The 15,423-nt window shown below is 62.0% G+C and overlaps 2 protein-coding genes across 2 annotated transcripts; one reads left to right on the top strand and one right to left on the bottom strand.

Moving 5' to 3' along the window:
• Window positions 1-832: 832 nt before the first annotated feature.
• Window positions 833-2,413, bottom strand: TMEM198 (transmembrane protein 198; the record flags this gene model as incomplete). The annotated part of the gene is made up of 4 exons (XM_079539452.1): window positions 833-979; window positions 1,235-1,425; window positions 1,546-2,121; window positions 2,224-2,413. The coding sequence occupies 4 exons, from the start codon at window positions 2,411-2,413 to the stop codon at window positions 833-835; spliced, it is 1,104 nt and encodes a 367-aa protein (XP_079395578.1).
• A 3,786-nt stretch (window positions 2,414-6,199) lies between these two features.
• CHPF (chondroitin polymerizing factor) lies at window positions 6,200-9,438 on the top strand (the record flags this gene model as incomplete). The annotated part of the gene is made up of 4 exons (XM_079539103.1): window positions 6,200-6,513; window positions 7,060-7,624; window positions 7,802-7,984; window positions 8,176-9,438. 4 exons carry the CDS (start codon window positions 6,200-6,202, stop codon window positions 9,436-9,438), a joined length of 2,325 nt encoding a protein of 774 aa, XP_079395229.1.
• Window positions 9,439-15,423: the final 5,985 nt, after the last annotated feature.

Below are 15,423 nucleotides of genomic sequence, written 5' to 3'. Positions count from 1 at the left end.
TGCCCCGCAGAGGTGCTGCCCCCAGGGCCCCCCAGCCGCTATAAAATCCAGTCGCCAGCAAAACAGCGATGGCCTCTGATGCCGGGGGGACCCTGGAGCAGCCCAGCCTCTGCCTGAAGGCTGCGTCCTTGCTCCCGTCAAAACATTCAGGGGAGTGCGCACAGTGCCCAGGTGGGGCAGAGCCCCAGTGCTGTTACCCCACAGCAGCAGCCCCATGCCCTGGCAGCCTCTGCCCAAGTCTGCCCCACTTCAGCCCAGGAAAATAGGGACGCAGGCAAGCTGCTCCAGAGGCAAGGAAGGTGTGTAGGGCAGGAACCTCTAACGGCAGAGTTTTGGGAGTGCTGCCTGGGGTGGGATGGGGCACACATGCTCAGGGTAGTCACGGTGGGAGCAGGGGTTTGGGGAGCTGCTCTCTGAAGAAGGGACATGGGGACAGGCACTTGGGGAGTCGCTGTGGGGTGTGATGGGGAGGGAGCAGGCACAGGGAGCTGCTCTGGGAGGGCTTGAACATGGAAAGGAGGGTGTCAGGGTACAGAAGGAGTGTGCCCAGGTCATGGGGAAACGTGCAGCAGAGCTGCTCACACCACATTCTGTGAGTCCACGGGAGCTTGAAGCCCCAGTCCGTGGGCTGAGTTTCTGCCTGGGGGTGTCCCCAGCATGGCTGAGTCCTGCGGGCATCCTGGGCTCACCAAGATGAGTCCCGTGCTGCCCCAGGAAGGTTCTCCATCCATAGCCTCCACAGTCCTGAGGCTGAAGAAACAGCCCCATGTGTCCAAAGAGGTCTGTGGGAGCAGGCTGGGGTGCTGGTGTCACTCGAGGTCACTGGGTTGGCTTATACCCGCATGGCAGGGCCGGAGCCTGTGGTGAGGGGCACAGTGGAGCTGCAGTCATAGTCCAGGTCCACCACGGCATGGGAGCTGGCAATGAGGCTGTTGAGGGATGGCCCCGTCTGCCGCTCTCGGAAACTCTGGATATAGCTCTGCATGAGAAAGGGGCAAAGGGTGAGCAGGCTCTGCTCCCAGCCCGCTCAGTCCCATCCCCATCCCCATCCCCATCCCCATCCCCATCCCCATCCCCATCCCCATCCCCATCCCCATCCCCATCCCCATCCCCATCCCCATCCCCATCCCATCCCATCCCCTCCCCTCCCCTCCCATCCCATCCCATCCCATCCCTGCAGAAGGAAGAGCCAGCCAAGGCCTGGGGAGATCTCTACCCTGGGCGTGGGACTCACTGGGGAGAGCACGTCCCCATCGAAGCGGCGCACAGGGTTGGGCTTGCGGCGGTAAGCAGGCTCAGGCGGGTGGGCCTTGTGCTGGTGGGGCGGTGGGTGGTGGGGCCTCCGCTTCTTCTTCTTCTCTTTGCGGTCCTCCCGCTGCTTGATGCGCATCAGCTGCACACGGCGCTGCTGCCGGCTGATGATCACTGTGGGGTGGGGGGGTGGTCAGCACCTCAAAACATTGTCGCACCCGAACCGCCCGCTGGTGGCACCCCAATATCGTGTCCAACCTCACCCTCTCCCTTTTTCCCCCAACCTCTGCTCACCTTCAGTGTGAGAGTAGCCCTCGGCCGTGACCTTCCACTGGACCAGGACACCCAGCACAGTGAGCAGAGGCCAGATGCCCAGGATGACCCAGCTGTACCAGCACACAGGGCGAGCGGGGGCCACCTTGATGCGCTCGTAGATGTACTGCACCAGCAGGAAGAGCTCAATGAAGTAATCGACGGTGACGGTCATAATGGCGCTGCCGAAGACGGCGGTGGAGAGGGTGGTGAAGAAACGCTGCCACTGCAGGGTGAGCACGGCAAAGAGCATCCCCACACCCAGCAGCAGCGCAATGGGGATCCACACCGTAGGTGGGTGGTAGAACTGCTCCATCACCACCAGCGTGGCCACCGCCAGCAACAGCCCCAGCAGCAGCCCTACCATGAAGAGGCCGACGCTGCGCACCAGCATGGTGACCAGCCCACACAGCACTCCAATGCCCAGCCCGATGCCCACTGATGCCTCCACGCTCAGCTGCGTGTCCAGCACCCGCTCCTTGTAGCACAGCATGAAGATGATGATGGAGCCAAACATCAGTCCCGTCAGGAACATGACAGCCTTGAAGCAGCGGTAACCTGCAGAGAGACCACCACTGTCAGCGGCAGACATGGCCATCAGGCGTCCCTATTTCCCCCTCCCTGCTCACTCTCCAGCTACTATGCCCCAGCCTGGCTCACCAAAGAAGCAGTAGATAATCCCAAAGAGGCAGCACATGGCACACACCACAGAGGGCACCACCTGGTAGCGGCGCTCAATCTCCTGCTGGCAGCTGTGCACCCACTCCTGGCCTGTGTCGTGCGGCAGCAGCTTGAAGCGCAGCGTCTGCACAGTTGCAGTCATGGCTCTGGGGAGTCCTGGGAGACGCATCAAAAGCTTCGCTCCTGTCCCATCGCTTGTGGGCAAATCTGTGCCCTGGCACCGGATCCGGCTGCAGAGAGAGGGGAGAAGAGAGGGAATGCAGGTGGTGCCCACCTGGCTGGTGCCCACTCCATCCTCCATCCCCCTGCAAAGCAGGCTGCAGACCCACATCCCATCCCTGGGATGCTCCTGGCCCAGACGCCAGCCAGGCTCCATGCCAAGCTCAGACAATCGCCCCAAATCCCAGTACCCATCCGTGGGAAAATGGCTCCATCACGGCTGGGCTGGAGACAAAAGGTGCAGGGGGACAGCATCCATCTCCTGCTGCTGACCCTCCTGCTGCCTTTCCCTTCTGGATGGGAGAGCCTGCCACTACCTGGCATTTTCTGCCTGGGAAGTAATTATGCTCAGTAATTAAGTCACCCCTCAATCTTCTATTTTTATAGGCTAAACAGATTGAGCTCTTAACGCTTGTACTCTAAGGCATTTTCACCAATCCTCTAATCATATTTCTGGCTATTTTTCATCCCTGTTCCAGCGTGCAGTGTCCTTATGGAAAGCAGGTCCGTGTGCCTGACCCGGCCCCACACCAACCCACAAGGCTGACGGGAGCTGCTGCCCCTACCCTGTGCTCTGCTCACACTGACCCAGGGGTCAGGACGGGGCTGGGGGCTGCCCTGCTCCTGCGGTGCCTGCACAGACGGAGGGATAATAATCCCTTGCAAAGACGGATCCAGCTCCGGCTTAAGCCCAATTAAGCCCTCTGTCTGCTCGCTCCCACCTGCGGACTGGTCCCACACCTCTTTGTTCCTGGGACACGCTTCTAGGCTCAGTTTGTTTGGGACCTGTATAATGTCACCGATTATCCTTCTGAGTGCCACGTTACAGCAGCCTCAAAGCAACCACCCCCCGAGCGTTACCGGTCTGTAATTATGCCACCGCAGCATGCCCCATCCCGGGGCATGCAAATGCACCCCGGGGACGGCCTCAGCGCTCCCCACCGCCCCGCCGGCTGCAAACCGCCCGCCGCCGGCTGCGGGGCGGGCTGAGCGCAGCCCCTAATCTCGGGGGGCGCGTGCCTGCCTAAACCCCTACGCCCTCGCGAGGAGGCTAAACGGGATTGGACTTTACCCGCCGGGAGGCGATGCCGCGCGGGGTGCGGGCGGGCACGGCGCGGGGAAGGCACGGAGCGGCGCTGTCCCCAGCCCTTCCCCGGACCGGGGAAGGGCTGCGGGGCGCGGGCAGCGCTGCGGGCGGCCGCGGGCGCCCATTGGCGCGGCCCTGTTGCTAGGGGAGCGCCGCGCCGCTCATTGGCGCTCCGCCATCCGCCGCCACCGCGCCGCCGGGCCCGGTCGCGGGACTCCGGCACCGCTCCTACAGCCGAACCCCGCCGCCGTATTCCCGCAATCGGGCGGCCCCGCGGCCCCGCCGCCGCGTTCCGCCCCGGATTACCCCACGCTCCGCACAAAGCCGCTCACGCGCCGATCCTATTAGCGGTAGCAGGGGTCACCCTGCCCGGCGCCGCCCGCGCCCCGCACCCACCGGCCCGGCTCCGCCGGCTCCCTCCCCCCCACCTCCCGCCCCGTCCCGCTCCCCGGCCCCCGGCGGGGCGGGCTCGGCGCGGCGTTGCTACGCGACGGCCGCAAGGGCTGCCGGGCCGCTCCGCCTCGCTCTTTGTTCGAGGCGGGGGCGGCGGGGCTCCCCCGGCCCGCAGCGAGAGCGGGGCCCTCGCTCGCCCGAACCCCGTCCGCGCCCGCAGCCCCGCCCGCCCGCCGCCGGCGGTACTCCCAGGCCCCGCCCGCCGCCGGAGCTCCGTGCGTTCCGCACTGCTTCGCCCCGGTCCCCCCCGCGCGGCACCCGCCCCACACCTGCGCTCCCGGCCACGCAGCGGCGGCGGCCCCGCGGCGCCCGGCGCTCCCGGCCCCGGCCCCGGCCCCCGCGCATGGTGGCGGCGCGGTGCTGAGCGGACAGCTCCGCTTGACGTCACCGCGCCGCCGGGGCGGGGCCTCGCCGGAAGGGGGCGGGGCCTCTGGGAGGGGGCGGGGCTTCAGCGACGGGGCTGGGGTGGCGTGGGGCAGTGCGCTGGGGCGCGCTGAGGACGTGCAGTGGGGCTGAATTTTGGGGCATTAGGGCTTGCATTGCAGACTGTATAGGGAGCCAGAGTGTGCCAGAGCGTGCATTCAGACTTCAGGCTGTGCATTGGGGTTGTGAATTGCAGCATGTGTTGGGCTGTGCACCAAGGTGTTGGACTGTGTGCTACAGAGAGCCCTGGGGCATGCATCAGGCTCCGTTCTGTGGTGTTCTGTGCCTTGCTTTGAATCATGCACGTGGGGAAATTAGCAAAAAGGAAAGGTGCTTGTGTCTGTGGAACCTACAGCTGCTGCTCACCCAGGCAGGAGGTTGGGTAAATGGAACGACCAGCTGCTCTGCAGAGGCAGAATTCCCCTGGCTTCCATCTCCCAGCTGCAGCTCTCAGAGCCCCCAGGCACGGCCCCTCCTGGCAGGCAGCAGGCTCTTGGCAGAGGCACCGTTCCTCTGGCAGCCCCCAACAGCCCCACGCCAGCCTGAGACAAAGCCCAGAGCTGCAGCTGCCAGGGCTGCCCAGGCAGCAGTGCCGTGACTGGGGGACTGCTTTGCCTCAGAGCTTGTGGGGACCATGCTCAGGGCCCTGGGCTTGGCTGCTGCCTCAATGGGCTGCAAGGGGGGGGGAGGCTGCTGCAGGGCTTTGCTGTCTTGGTTCGGCTTTCAGAGCTCTGTGTCGTGGCTCTGAAGTATTGGTGCTGTTTCCGGTCCCTTCCTGTGTTTGAATTCAAGCCCAGGCCAATGAGAGCACTTTCAGAGCCAAGTGTCTCTTTCTATCACAAGCGTAGAATTATTTGGGTTCGTGTTAGGTGATCAACATTAAATATTTGCATTTGGGAAGGAAATCAAACGTATCTATTTCTGTCATGTTTTTGTGCATACAGAAAACAAAGACAACTTTGGCTGTTTATGATCCCATTTGCTTTCTGGCCATTTTCCATGGAAAATCTCCGCTCATTTCTTTCTTTTGCATGTTTCCCCTTCTGGCACCTCTATAAAACTGCTCTCCATGTGACCGCCTCTGCCTATTCCACTTCCTCGCCTATTCAGAAGAAAGCCTCTGAATGGGCTGCATTTGGACAACTGTCCCACATTCTGCATGACGCTGCCAGCTGCTCCCTCACACAGCAGGGCCTGAGAAGGACCCTGCAGCCTCAGCTCCTTGCTGTGCCTCAGCGTGCAGAGGGGATGCGACAGGCTCTGCTGGCTGAGCGGCCCTTCCCTTGTTCCTAAGCAGCTCCCCGTTGCTCATGTGGGGCCTCGGGCACTGGGGCTGATGGCTGCAGAGCGCTTGGCCAGGCCTTGAGTGAAGCTCAGCCTCGCGGGGCTCCTAAAGGCTCGAGGCCTTAATTGCTCCTTAATTGGGAACGCTTTTCCGGCCCAGGCGTGCTGGGCGCACAGTCCCGCGGCGCCCCGAGCTGCTGGCTGCCCGCCCGCCTCCCGCAGGGCCTCCCCGCAGCGCGGCGGGGCCGGGCCTGGCGCTAGGCCGCGCGGTCTCCTAGCAACCAGGCCCCGCCCCCACGCCGCCCCTTTCCCTCTCTCTGCCGCTCCGCGCCGTGACGTCACCGACGCGGGGGCCTCCCATTGGCTCCCCTCCGTGACGTAGGGGGCGGAGCCCGGGGGTGACACGTCGGACGGCGGCGCCGCGAGCGGGTAGCGGGAGCCGCCCCCGCCGCTCCCGTCCGTCCCGTCCACTCCCGGAGCCGCGCGGCCATGCGGCTGTCGTTGGTGCTGTCGGTGCTGCGGCCCGCCGGCCCGGTGGCCATCGGCGTGTCCCTGGGCTTTACGCTCAGCCTGCTCAGCGTTACCTGGGTGGAGGAGCCCTGCGGGCCGCCGCCGCGCCCCGCCGCCCGCCCGCCGCCCTCCGACGGCTCTCCGGGAGGCCCCCCGGCTGGAGAGCTGCACAACGGCAACGCGGCGCGCAGGCCCAACGCCGTGCCCGGCGGGCTGGGGGCCGACAGCTGGGAGCCGCGCGTCGTGCCCTACCGGCCGCCTAGCCCCGGCAGGGCCGCCAAGAAGGCCGTCAGGTGCGGGGCGGGGGCGGCGGGTGTGGGGCGAGGCTCGACGGGTGCGAGCGGAGGAGCTGGGTGGGGCGGCCGGCTCCCGCCTGCCTTCCCCGGGCTATGCTGCCCTTTGCCCACTGCTCCGTGGGCTGCTGCAGGGCGTCTTCCTGCTCTTTCTCCTCCTCCTGACCTCCTGTCCCTGTTGCTCCGTCCCAGCCCTGCCTGCCCTGCCGCGCCCCCCCTCCCTCCCGTCACCCTGTGTCCCCAGCCCTCGCCCCACCGATGGCACAGAGCGAGTTCTAAAAGGCCCTCCTTGTCCCTGACCGGAGGTGGGCGGGGGGAGCCGTGGGGCTGAATGGGGCCACTGTGTGAGCGTGGGAGCCACGGGGGGGTCGCTTCCTGCCTGGGGGCCGGCTGGAAGTATTCAACCTGGAAAGCATTGTGTGAGTGGCAGCTGGGGGCGGCTGTGGGATGGGGATTTTTCCCCCTGGTTCCAGCAGCTGGGTTCTGGCTGCACTCACTTGCGGCCCAGCGCTGGCACTGTGGGCTCAGGTTCTGTCCCTTCTGCAGGACTCGCTACATCAGCACGGAGCTGGGGATGCGGCAGCGGCTCTTCGTGGGTGTGCTGACTTCCAAGAGCACGCTGGGCACGTTGGCGGTGGCGGTGAACCGCACGTTGGCTCACCGTCTGGAGCGCCTGGTGTACTTCACGGGCACACGGGGCCGCAAGGTGCCCCACGGCATGATGGTGGTGACCCATGGCGATGAGCGGCCCATCTGGAACATGTACCAGACCATCCGCTACCTGCTGGAGCACTGCGTCAATGACTTCGACTGGTTCTTCCTGGTGCAGGATAACACCTATACTGAGGCGCACCGCATCAACCGCCTGGTGGCCCACCTCAGCATCGATACCCATCTCTACTTGGGCCGCGCCGAGGAGTTCATTGGTGGAGACACCGAGGGACGCTACTGCTCTGGAGGCTTTGGGTACCTGCTGTCCCGCAGCCTCCTCCTGCGCCTGCAGCAGCACCTGGAGTCCTGCCGCAATGACATCCTCAGCTCCCGGCCTGATGAGTGGCTGGGACGCTGCATCATTGATCACACGGCAGTAAGCTGCACTGAGGAGCATGAGGTAGGTCCTGCAGCAGAGCTGGCCCAGAGCAGAGCCCCTGGCAGTGTTTCCCCATGGACTGCCAGAGCTACAGGGCTGGCTCTTGTGCACTGTTTTCCTTGAAGCCTCCTGTGCTTTTATGCAGTGGGGTGGAGTTGTGGGTCTGGGCCACCTCTAACCCATCTCTTACTCATTCAGGGCCTACATTACCAGTATTTTGAGCTGGGGAAGAATGTAGATCCTGAGCAGGAGACTGACCTCCATTTCCAGAGTGCATTCACTGTCCACCCTGTGCTGGATCCTGTTCAGATGTACCGGTTGCATAAGTACTTTGCACAGGTGGAGCTGGAGCGGACATACCAGGAGATTCAGCAGCTTCAGGTGAGAGCTGACTTGGCTGGGTGGGATCTGGGCAATTCTGCTGTCACTTTCCAGTCAGGGTCACCTTTCTGCCCTCATGTGGGGGCCTTCAGACCTGCAGTTGTTCTGGGGTGGGATCAGATGTTTGTAGTGCGACCTAGCAGGTGTACCTGCACCCACCTGGTCTGACTCCTCTGCTTCTCCCCTTGCAGCTCGAGATTCAGAATGCCAGCAGCCTGTCTGCAGACGGGGACCACAGTGCCATGTGGCCTGTAGGCATCCCTCCTCCATTCCAGCCCAAAACGCGCTTCGAGGTGCTGCGCTGGGACTACTTCACAGAGGATCAGGTCTATGCCTGTGTGGATGGCTCCCCCAAGTGTGAACTGCAGGGTGCGGACCTAGCTGATGTGGCTGATGTGGTGGCCACAGCCATGGAGGAGCTGAATCGCAAGTACCAGCCGGTGCTGCACGTCCGCAAGCAGCAGCTGGTGAATGGCTACCGGCGCTTTGACCCCACGCGTGGCATGGAGTACACGCTGGACCTGCAGGTGGAGGTGGTCACACAGAAGGGTCACAGCCGCTCTGTCACCAAGCGCGTGCACCTGGTGCGACCCCTCAGTGAGGTGGAGATCATCCCCATGCCCTATGTGACGGAGGCCAGCCGCATCAATGTCATCTTGCCGCTCACTGCCCATGAGCGGGACCATGCGGCACACTTCCTGGAGACCTACGCAGCAGCTGCCTTTGAGAGCAGTGAGAACGCAGTGCTCACCTTCCTATTCATCTATGATCCATTCGAGGCCCAGCAGGTGACCCAGAACGACATCTTTGCCCCTGTGAAGGCCCAGATCACAGAGTATGAACGCAAGTATGCTGAGGTGAAGATCCCGTGGATCAGCGTGAAGACAGATGCCCCCTCCCAAATCAAGGTCATGGACATCATCTCCAAGAAGCATCCCGTGGACACGTTGTTCTTTGTGGCCGGTGTGGGCACAGAGGTCACCATTGACTTCCTGAACCGCTGCCGGATGAATACCATCAACAACTGGCAGGTCTTCTTCCCCATCCACTTTCAGGGCTACAACCCTGCTGTCGCCTACCACAACCAGGCACCGCCTGCCATGCTGGACCTCCTGCGGGATGCAGGACGCTTTGACCGTGATGTCTTCCACGAGGCCTGCTTCTACAATGCTGACTACATGGCAGCACGCACCCGCATGGCAGGTGACGTGCAGGAGAATGAGGACATCCTGGAGACCCTGGACATCTACGATATGTTCATCAGGTACTCCAACCTTCATGTCTTCCGGGCTGTGGAGCCCGCCCTGCTGCAGCACTACCGGCACCAGGCCTGCAACCCACGGCTTAGTGAGGAGATCTACCACCGCTGCGTGCAGAGCAGTCTGGAGGGTGTTGGGTCCCGCTCCCAGCTGGCCATGGTACTCTTTGAGCAGGAGCAGGGGAACAGCACCTGAACCTGGGGCGCAGAGGTGCTGGCCCTGCCTGACTCACCATCCACCCTACCTGATCTGCTGCCCCAAATCTGTCTTCCTCCTTCCAGTGTGGCGGTCACTGTTGCTGCCAATGCTGCCTAAGCAGAGCTGCCTGCCAGCCTGGGCTGGTCCCAGGGCGGCTGCAGTGCTGCAGAGTGTGGGGTGAAGCTGGGCTGTAGCTGCCAAGCTGCATGCTGGGACCTCCAGCTCCTCACCCCAGCACTGCCTGCTGCCACCTTGCTCGCTGCTGGCCCAGTGGAGAGGAGGCCCTCGCTTTGTCCCGTGAACCGCTCCACACTGAGTCCCTGTGGCAGAGTTGTGACTGCCATGAGGGACCAGCTGGGACTGGGGCAGATCCCACTCTTCCTTCTTTCCCCCCCCATGATGCAGGGCTGTGCCTGGTGCTCATTCAACTCCCTTGGCCAGGCCCTCAAGGCACGCTGTGGCAAAAGGGAGCATCAGCCCTGTGCCGTGGGCAGGGCTATGTCCTTGTGCCGCTGCAGCCTGGAGCAGCGGGGTGGGCCCCTAACAAAGCAATAATGAGGTTGGATTTAGCATATGTCACGTGGCAAGGAGATAGAAGCTTGAGCCTTCCGGGCTGCCAGCAGGTGAGCTGCAGCTCTGGGGCTTAGGGAAGTGCTGGAGGGCTCCTGCCATGTTTCCATACTGTGAGCTGCTCCCCATGGGAACCCTGACCCAGGCCGCCTTGGCCTTCGCAGTATCGATAGGACGCCGGAGGTCTCAGCCCTCCGACAAGAGCCGTCCCTGCCTCAGGGATGTGGCCTATAGGCCATGCTGACCCCCTGAGTTCCTCCTGGCTCTGCTTGCCTGGGTTGGGGGGAAATGTGGTATCCAACATTCCCATCCCTCCCTAGACTGCTGGGCTCCAGGGGAGGTTCGGCTACGCGTCTCCTAAGGAGAAAGCGACTGAGGGAGCTGCTCCGTGCTCCTGGTTTGTATTTAATAGTGGGGAGAGGAGGGGGGGATGTTTACACTAATAAAAGAGAGATGAATGAGTGCCTCTGCCTGGTTCTTGCCTGGGCGTATTGCTTGTGTGAGGAGTGTGAGTACTGTGTCCCCTCCACTGTAGGATGAGGGCTGACTTACTTCAGCACTGGGTGTCCTGCTGCTCCCTGTATCTGGGCTGGGAGCTGCAAGGTGACAGCCATGACTTTGCTTTCCGCCCAGGGCAGTGCCATGGTGTCCCTGGTGCTTGAAATTCCTGCTCCTCCTGCCTGCATCAGCTCTGCTGGTGCTGCAGCAGGGTGCTGATGAAGTTGTGATGTCAGCATCAGGCCTGCTGTCTCTGAGCTGCTTCTACCCTTTACTGCTACCTGAAGTGCTTCAATAGCTTGTGGAGCAGGGTGCAGTACTGCCTGAGGCCCCTGGCCACACTTAGTGCAGCAATAGCACTTTCTGGGGCTGCTTCTTTCAGCAATTGGTCACGAAATTCCTGCATCAAAGAAGAAATCCCCAAGGAAATCAGCTAAACCTACTTGCTTTTAGTGAATGAGTGCTCTGCACACCCCTGGAGCCACCAGGGCTTTATGGCAATTCTTTCCCAAAGAAACCTATCTCAGCCATACAGGTGTTCCTGCTCTGCTCCTTGGATTCACACTGCAGGGACACGTATGTGTAAATGCAGGGCTGTTACAGTTTGGATGCTAGCAACCAGCAGGCTCTGAATATTGCTATTTTTGATCTTCCCTGAGCACAGCCTTAATTCCCCTTAAATTTGAATCTGGGACAGAAGGGAGCGAGGCCAGCGCAAGTGCGTTACAGATACATTCATTCTGAGAGGAGCCCAGTTTGATCAGCCAACAGAACATCCCATGTTAATGCGGCAAGCCGGCATCAGGTGAAGCTGGCTGCAAAAACAAACCCTGAGCTGTCACCGAGCTGTGACGATCGAGCAAACAGAGACTTTTGCAATTGCCCATTCATGTGTGAGTGGCACATTTGTGTACTGTATTTTTGCATGCAATTGCAGAGAGAGCAACACTTAGGGCAGGACAACACACTTCTCTGTTGCTCACAGCTTTCCTCCAGGGGATTTTCTGAAGGCGTTGCTGCCTCACCGCAGCCTTCCAAAAAGGCACTACGTGCTCTTGGCAGGTGGCTGCTGGGCACTATATTAGTACAGGGTGTGGAGAGCTGGGAGCATGTGGCAGAGTGCAGACAAGGAGCAGCTGCAGGGGTCAGCAATGCCTGTGGGAGAGGCAGTGCGGGGTGTCTAGCTGGTGAGTTCTGGGCCTGCCCTGTGCCCTTTAGGGTGCAACAGAATTAAAAGAGCAGAGCGCTAATGGCAGCAAGCACAATAGCTTTACTGGAAATCTGTGCACACTCAAAGCTGCTGGAGGGCTCCCATCGTCTCCAGCAGCTGGGTAGGAGCACCAGGTGTGCGATTCAGCCCTGTGCCAGCCTTCACTCCTACTCCTCCAGGATCAGCCTGATTTTCTCGCAGAACTCATCAATGGCACCAAACTCCCTTTCCAGCATGGCTGTGGCTGCATGGATTCTCCCCTCCAGCTCCAAGCATGTGCCACGGTGCAGGTGTGCTGAGTCCTTGGTGATGAAGAATATGTCCAGGGCCAGGCAGAGGCTGAGCAGAACATAGGAGGCTGTCCCGGCAAGGATGGTGGCATTGCCAGTCCCTGCCAGCACTGTGCTGACTCTGAGAGCTCTACTGCCATTGAAGATGCTGCGCCCAAGCCCCACTACCACCCGGAACACCCCCAGGATGACATCCAGGTTCTCCTCCTGCCCCAGAGCCTCCAGCAGCGTCCGTGCCCTCTCCACAGCCTCCTGGCAGCCCGTGAACACCTGTGCCTGCGCCGCAAACTTCTCCAGCAGCATCTCAGCCTTGCCCTTCCTCACCAGGCAGCCCACGCTGCTGCTAATGGTGGCGGCAGTGCTGGCGATGCTCCCAGCCATGGTGACGCCAAAACCCACAGCCGCCAACAGCAGCGCATTACCCAACGCAGCAGGGGCCAGCAGCAGCCCGGCCATGGCTGCCACCCCCCCTGCCACACTCACCACCCCGCCGGTGATGTTGGCCACCAGCACAGCCCGCTGGCACTGCCTCAGGGCTTCTGCCACTCTTCGCATGTCCCACAGGCATCTCCGCATGGCATCCCGGGTGGGCAGCACAGCCAGCTGCACCATGTCCCCAATAGTGCTGGCAGCCATGCTGAACAGGACAGGGGGCTGTCAGCTCTGGGGATGTGGCCGTGAAGCCTTCCCACCCACAGCCTCAATCCTGGGCCACACTCACCTCTGGGGCCCACAGGCCGGCCCACCCCAGGGCAGTGCATTCTCGCAGACAGAGTTACGTGCCGTCTCCCCGCAGCAGGCGTAGCGGCCACCCTGATAGGGCTGCCGGTGCCTCAGCACGATTTCGAACTCATACTCGATGCTGTTGGCATTGAGCAGCGCCTTCCGCAGGGTCTCGGAGAGGGGCATGTGCCCGTCTGTGCAGATGGCTGTGCCACCGCCGCCCGCCCTGAAGCTGGCTGTGGCATAAGTGATGTCATGCAGGCCCAGGAAGTGCGAAGCCTCATGGATCAGTGTGCCGGGCTGCGAGTCCTTCTGCAGCTCACTGGGTGCCTGCCAGAAGAGCGGGCACAGGTAGATGGTGCGGTCCCATGCATTCTTCTTGACGTAGGCATAGGAGCCGGCCTTGCACGGGTTCTTGAGGAAGGCTGCCTGCTGGAGCTGTGCAACGAGGCTCCGCAGCAGCCGCTCAGTCAGCATGGCGTAACGCTCCACCCAGCCTTCTCCTCCCTCCCCAGTCAGCACTACCACATCCTTCAGGTTCCTCATCAGCACACGGTCCTTGCGTAGTGCATCCTCCAGCACCTCCAGTGCCACGCGCTGTGCCCTCCGGGCAATGCTGCACTCCTCCTCGCTCAGCTCCTCCGACACATCCTCACAGCGGGGCAGCACACAGCACCAGCTGCCCGTCACCACCTTGGTGTGGATCAGGGTGGCTTTGTGCTGAGACATCCTGTGGGGCAGCGGGTCAGGGCACCTCCCTGTGCTGCAGATGGCCTGGAGCACCTGGCCTCCCCCTTTACCTTCACCCTCCAGCCCAGCTCTCACCTTCCACCTCCCATCCTCCTCCTCCCACCTCCAGGTTCCATCAGTGCCCAGGGGTCCCACCAACCTGACCCGTGCAGTGCCCCAGCTGGGGGATGGCTGGTGGAGAAGCAGCGGCCAGCAGCACAGTGTGAGGGCAATGGCACAGCAGGCAGCAGTGACACGCTGATAGGAACCGTGTCTGGTGCTGATAAGACGCCTAGGATCCAGTGGTCATCAGCACTGCTGCAGGGGCACCCCAACGCCGAGTGATTATTGGGGAGCCCTGGCCATGCGTTGGGGTAGAGGGTGCAGTGATAGCATGGGGAGCACTTGCTGCAGTCCCCAACCCTCAGATCTGCCCTTTCTGGTTCCCCTATGAGTTCTTCGCAGCTCCTGGGGTAGGGAGAGCACAGCCCTCCCCCCAGCATCGCCTGCATGAGGCTGATAGAGCCCAACTGAGTGCTGCCCTGCCCACTGTGCTCCAGCCCAGCCCAGACAATTTGGGTGCTGGCATACACAACTCCTCATTTTGGGGATGCACAGGGCAGCAACATTGACGTCCCCCCACCTCTGTGCCCCCCAGTCATGCAGACAGCTCTAGACCTACTTGTGCCTCTTTATTAGGGAGCTTTTGTACATTTATAAAACAATGACGCACACCTCCAATGGTCCCCTCCCACCGTAGTGCCCATGCCCGCCCCTTCCAGGTCTTGCTCCTATTGGAAGGGAAGGGGCCACAGCCTGCACACAGCACTGGGCACCCTCTTGCCCATGTAGCACCGTGGAGATGCTGCTGCTTGTGCCCAGATGATGGTGCAGGAGGAGGTGGTAGGCATGGGAGATGGGGGCATTCCCTGGGGCTGGGGACCCACAGCATACATGCCACAGCTCCACACGCACCAGGACCCCCCAGGTGCACACTGCGCATGCCCTACTTAGGGGTTGTTTTTGTGTGCCCCTGTGCAGGAATGTTGGGTACCCACAATGTTTGCACCATTGGAGAAAACAATTCCAAGTGTGGGTGTATCTGCAGGGACACTGGGCCATGCAGATGCCCTGGTTCCTGTACCCTATGTCCCATGCCCCACACATACGACTCCTCTGCAACTATGGCTTTGGCCAGGGCACGGCTGTGCCCACTCAGGTCTCTGGGTACTGGGGACAAGGACCGGTCCCAGCCAGCCTCCCCCTGAGGTCACCAATTTCTGCCATGGGGATTCCTCTCTGCCACATGTGCGTCTTGAGGGGGGCTTTGTTAGCCCGCCCCCCCCCTCCTGAGATATTTTGGGGCTGTTTGCCCTGCGCTGGTGTCTGCTACAGTGGAGGGGGAGGCAATGTCCTACGGGAATTGGGGTGCCTGGAGTCCTGCTGAGGCCCTGCCACCCCCCAGCAGCAGGAGGACTGGGTGCAGGGCACCCTCCTATCTGAATACAGTCTCGGGGAGGCACAGTGGGTGCTCAGCACCTGGGGGGAGGAAGGTGGCAGGGGTACGTGCATGGTGCAGAAGAGCTGTAACAGTTGGGTAGCAAGGACAGGTGCCTCAACACTGCCCGGGCATGCCGGGGAACTGCACCTGGGGCAATCCGCTTTGGGCAATGCATGGGATGTGGGACACTGAGAGGAGAGGATTTGGGGCAGACAGTCATTTTGCAGGGCTAACACAGGAGTGTGGGAAATCACAGTGCAGGGGTCTAGCTGGGAGTAGCAGTGGGGAGGGAACCTCAGCCCTGGCAGGCTATGTGGGACTGGGGCAAGATGGGGAGATGTCTGGGGGGTGTCACAGTGGTGGTGGTGCCAGGGGCCAGATGGGTGGCAGGGTGGTGCCATGCAGGTGAAGCTGCAGGTGGGTGTCCTCTGGCCCTGCCTGACCTGCAGCAGGATGGCGAC

The sequence above is a fragment of the Tetrao urogallus genome (genome assembly GCF_951394365.1).
Source record: "Tetrao urogallus genome assembly, chromosome: 8".
Classification (NCBI taxonomy): Eukaryota; Metazoa; Chordata; class Aves; order Galliformes; family Phasianidae; genus Tetrao; species Tetrao urogallus.
This window is presented reverse-complemented; position numbering and strand designations above follow the sequence as displayed.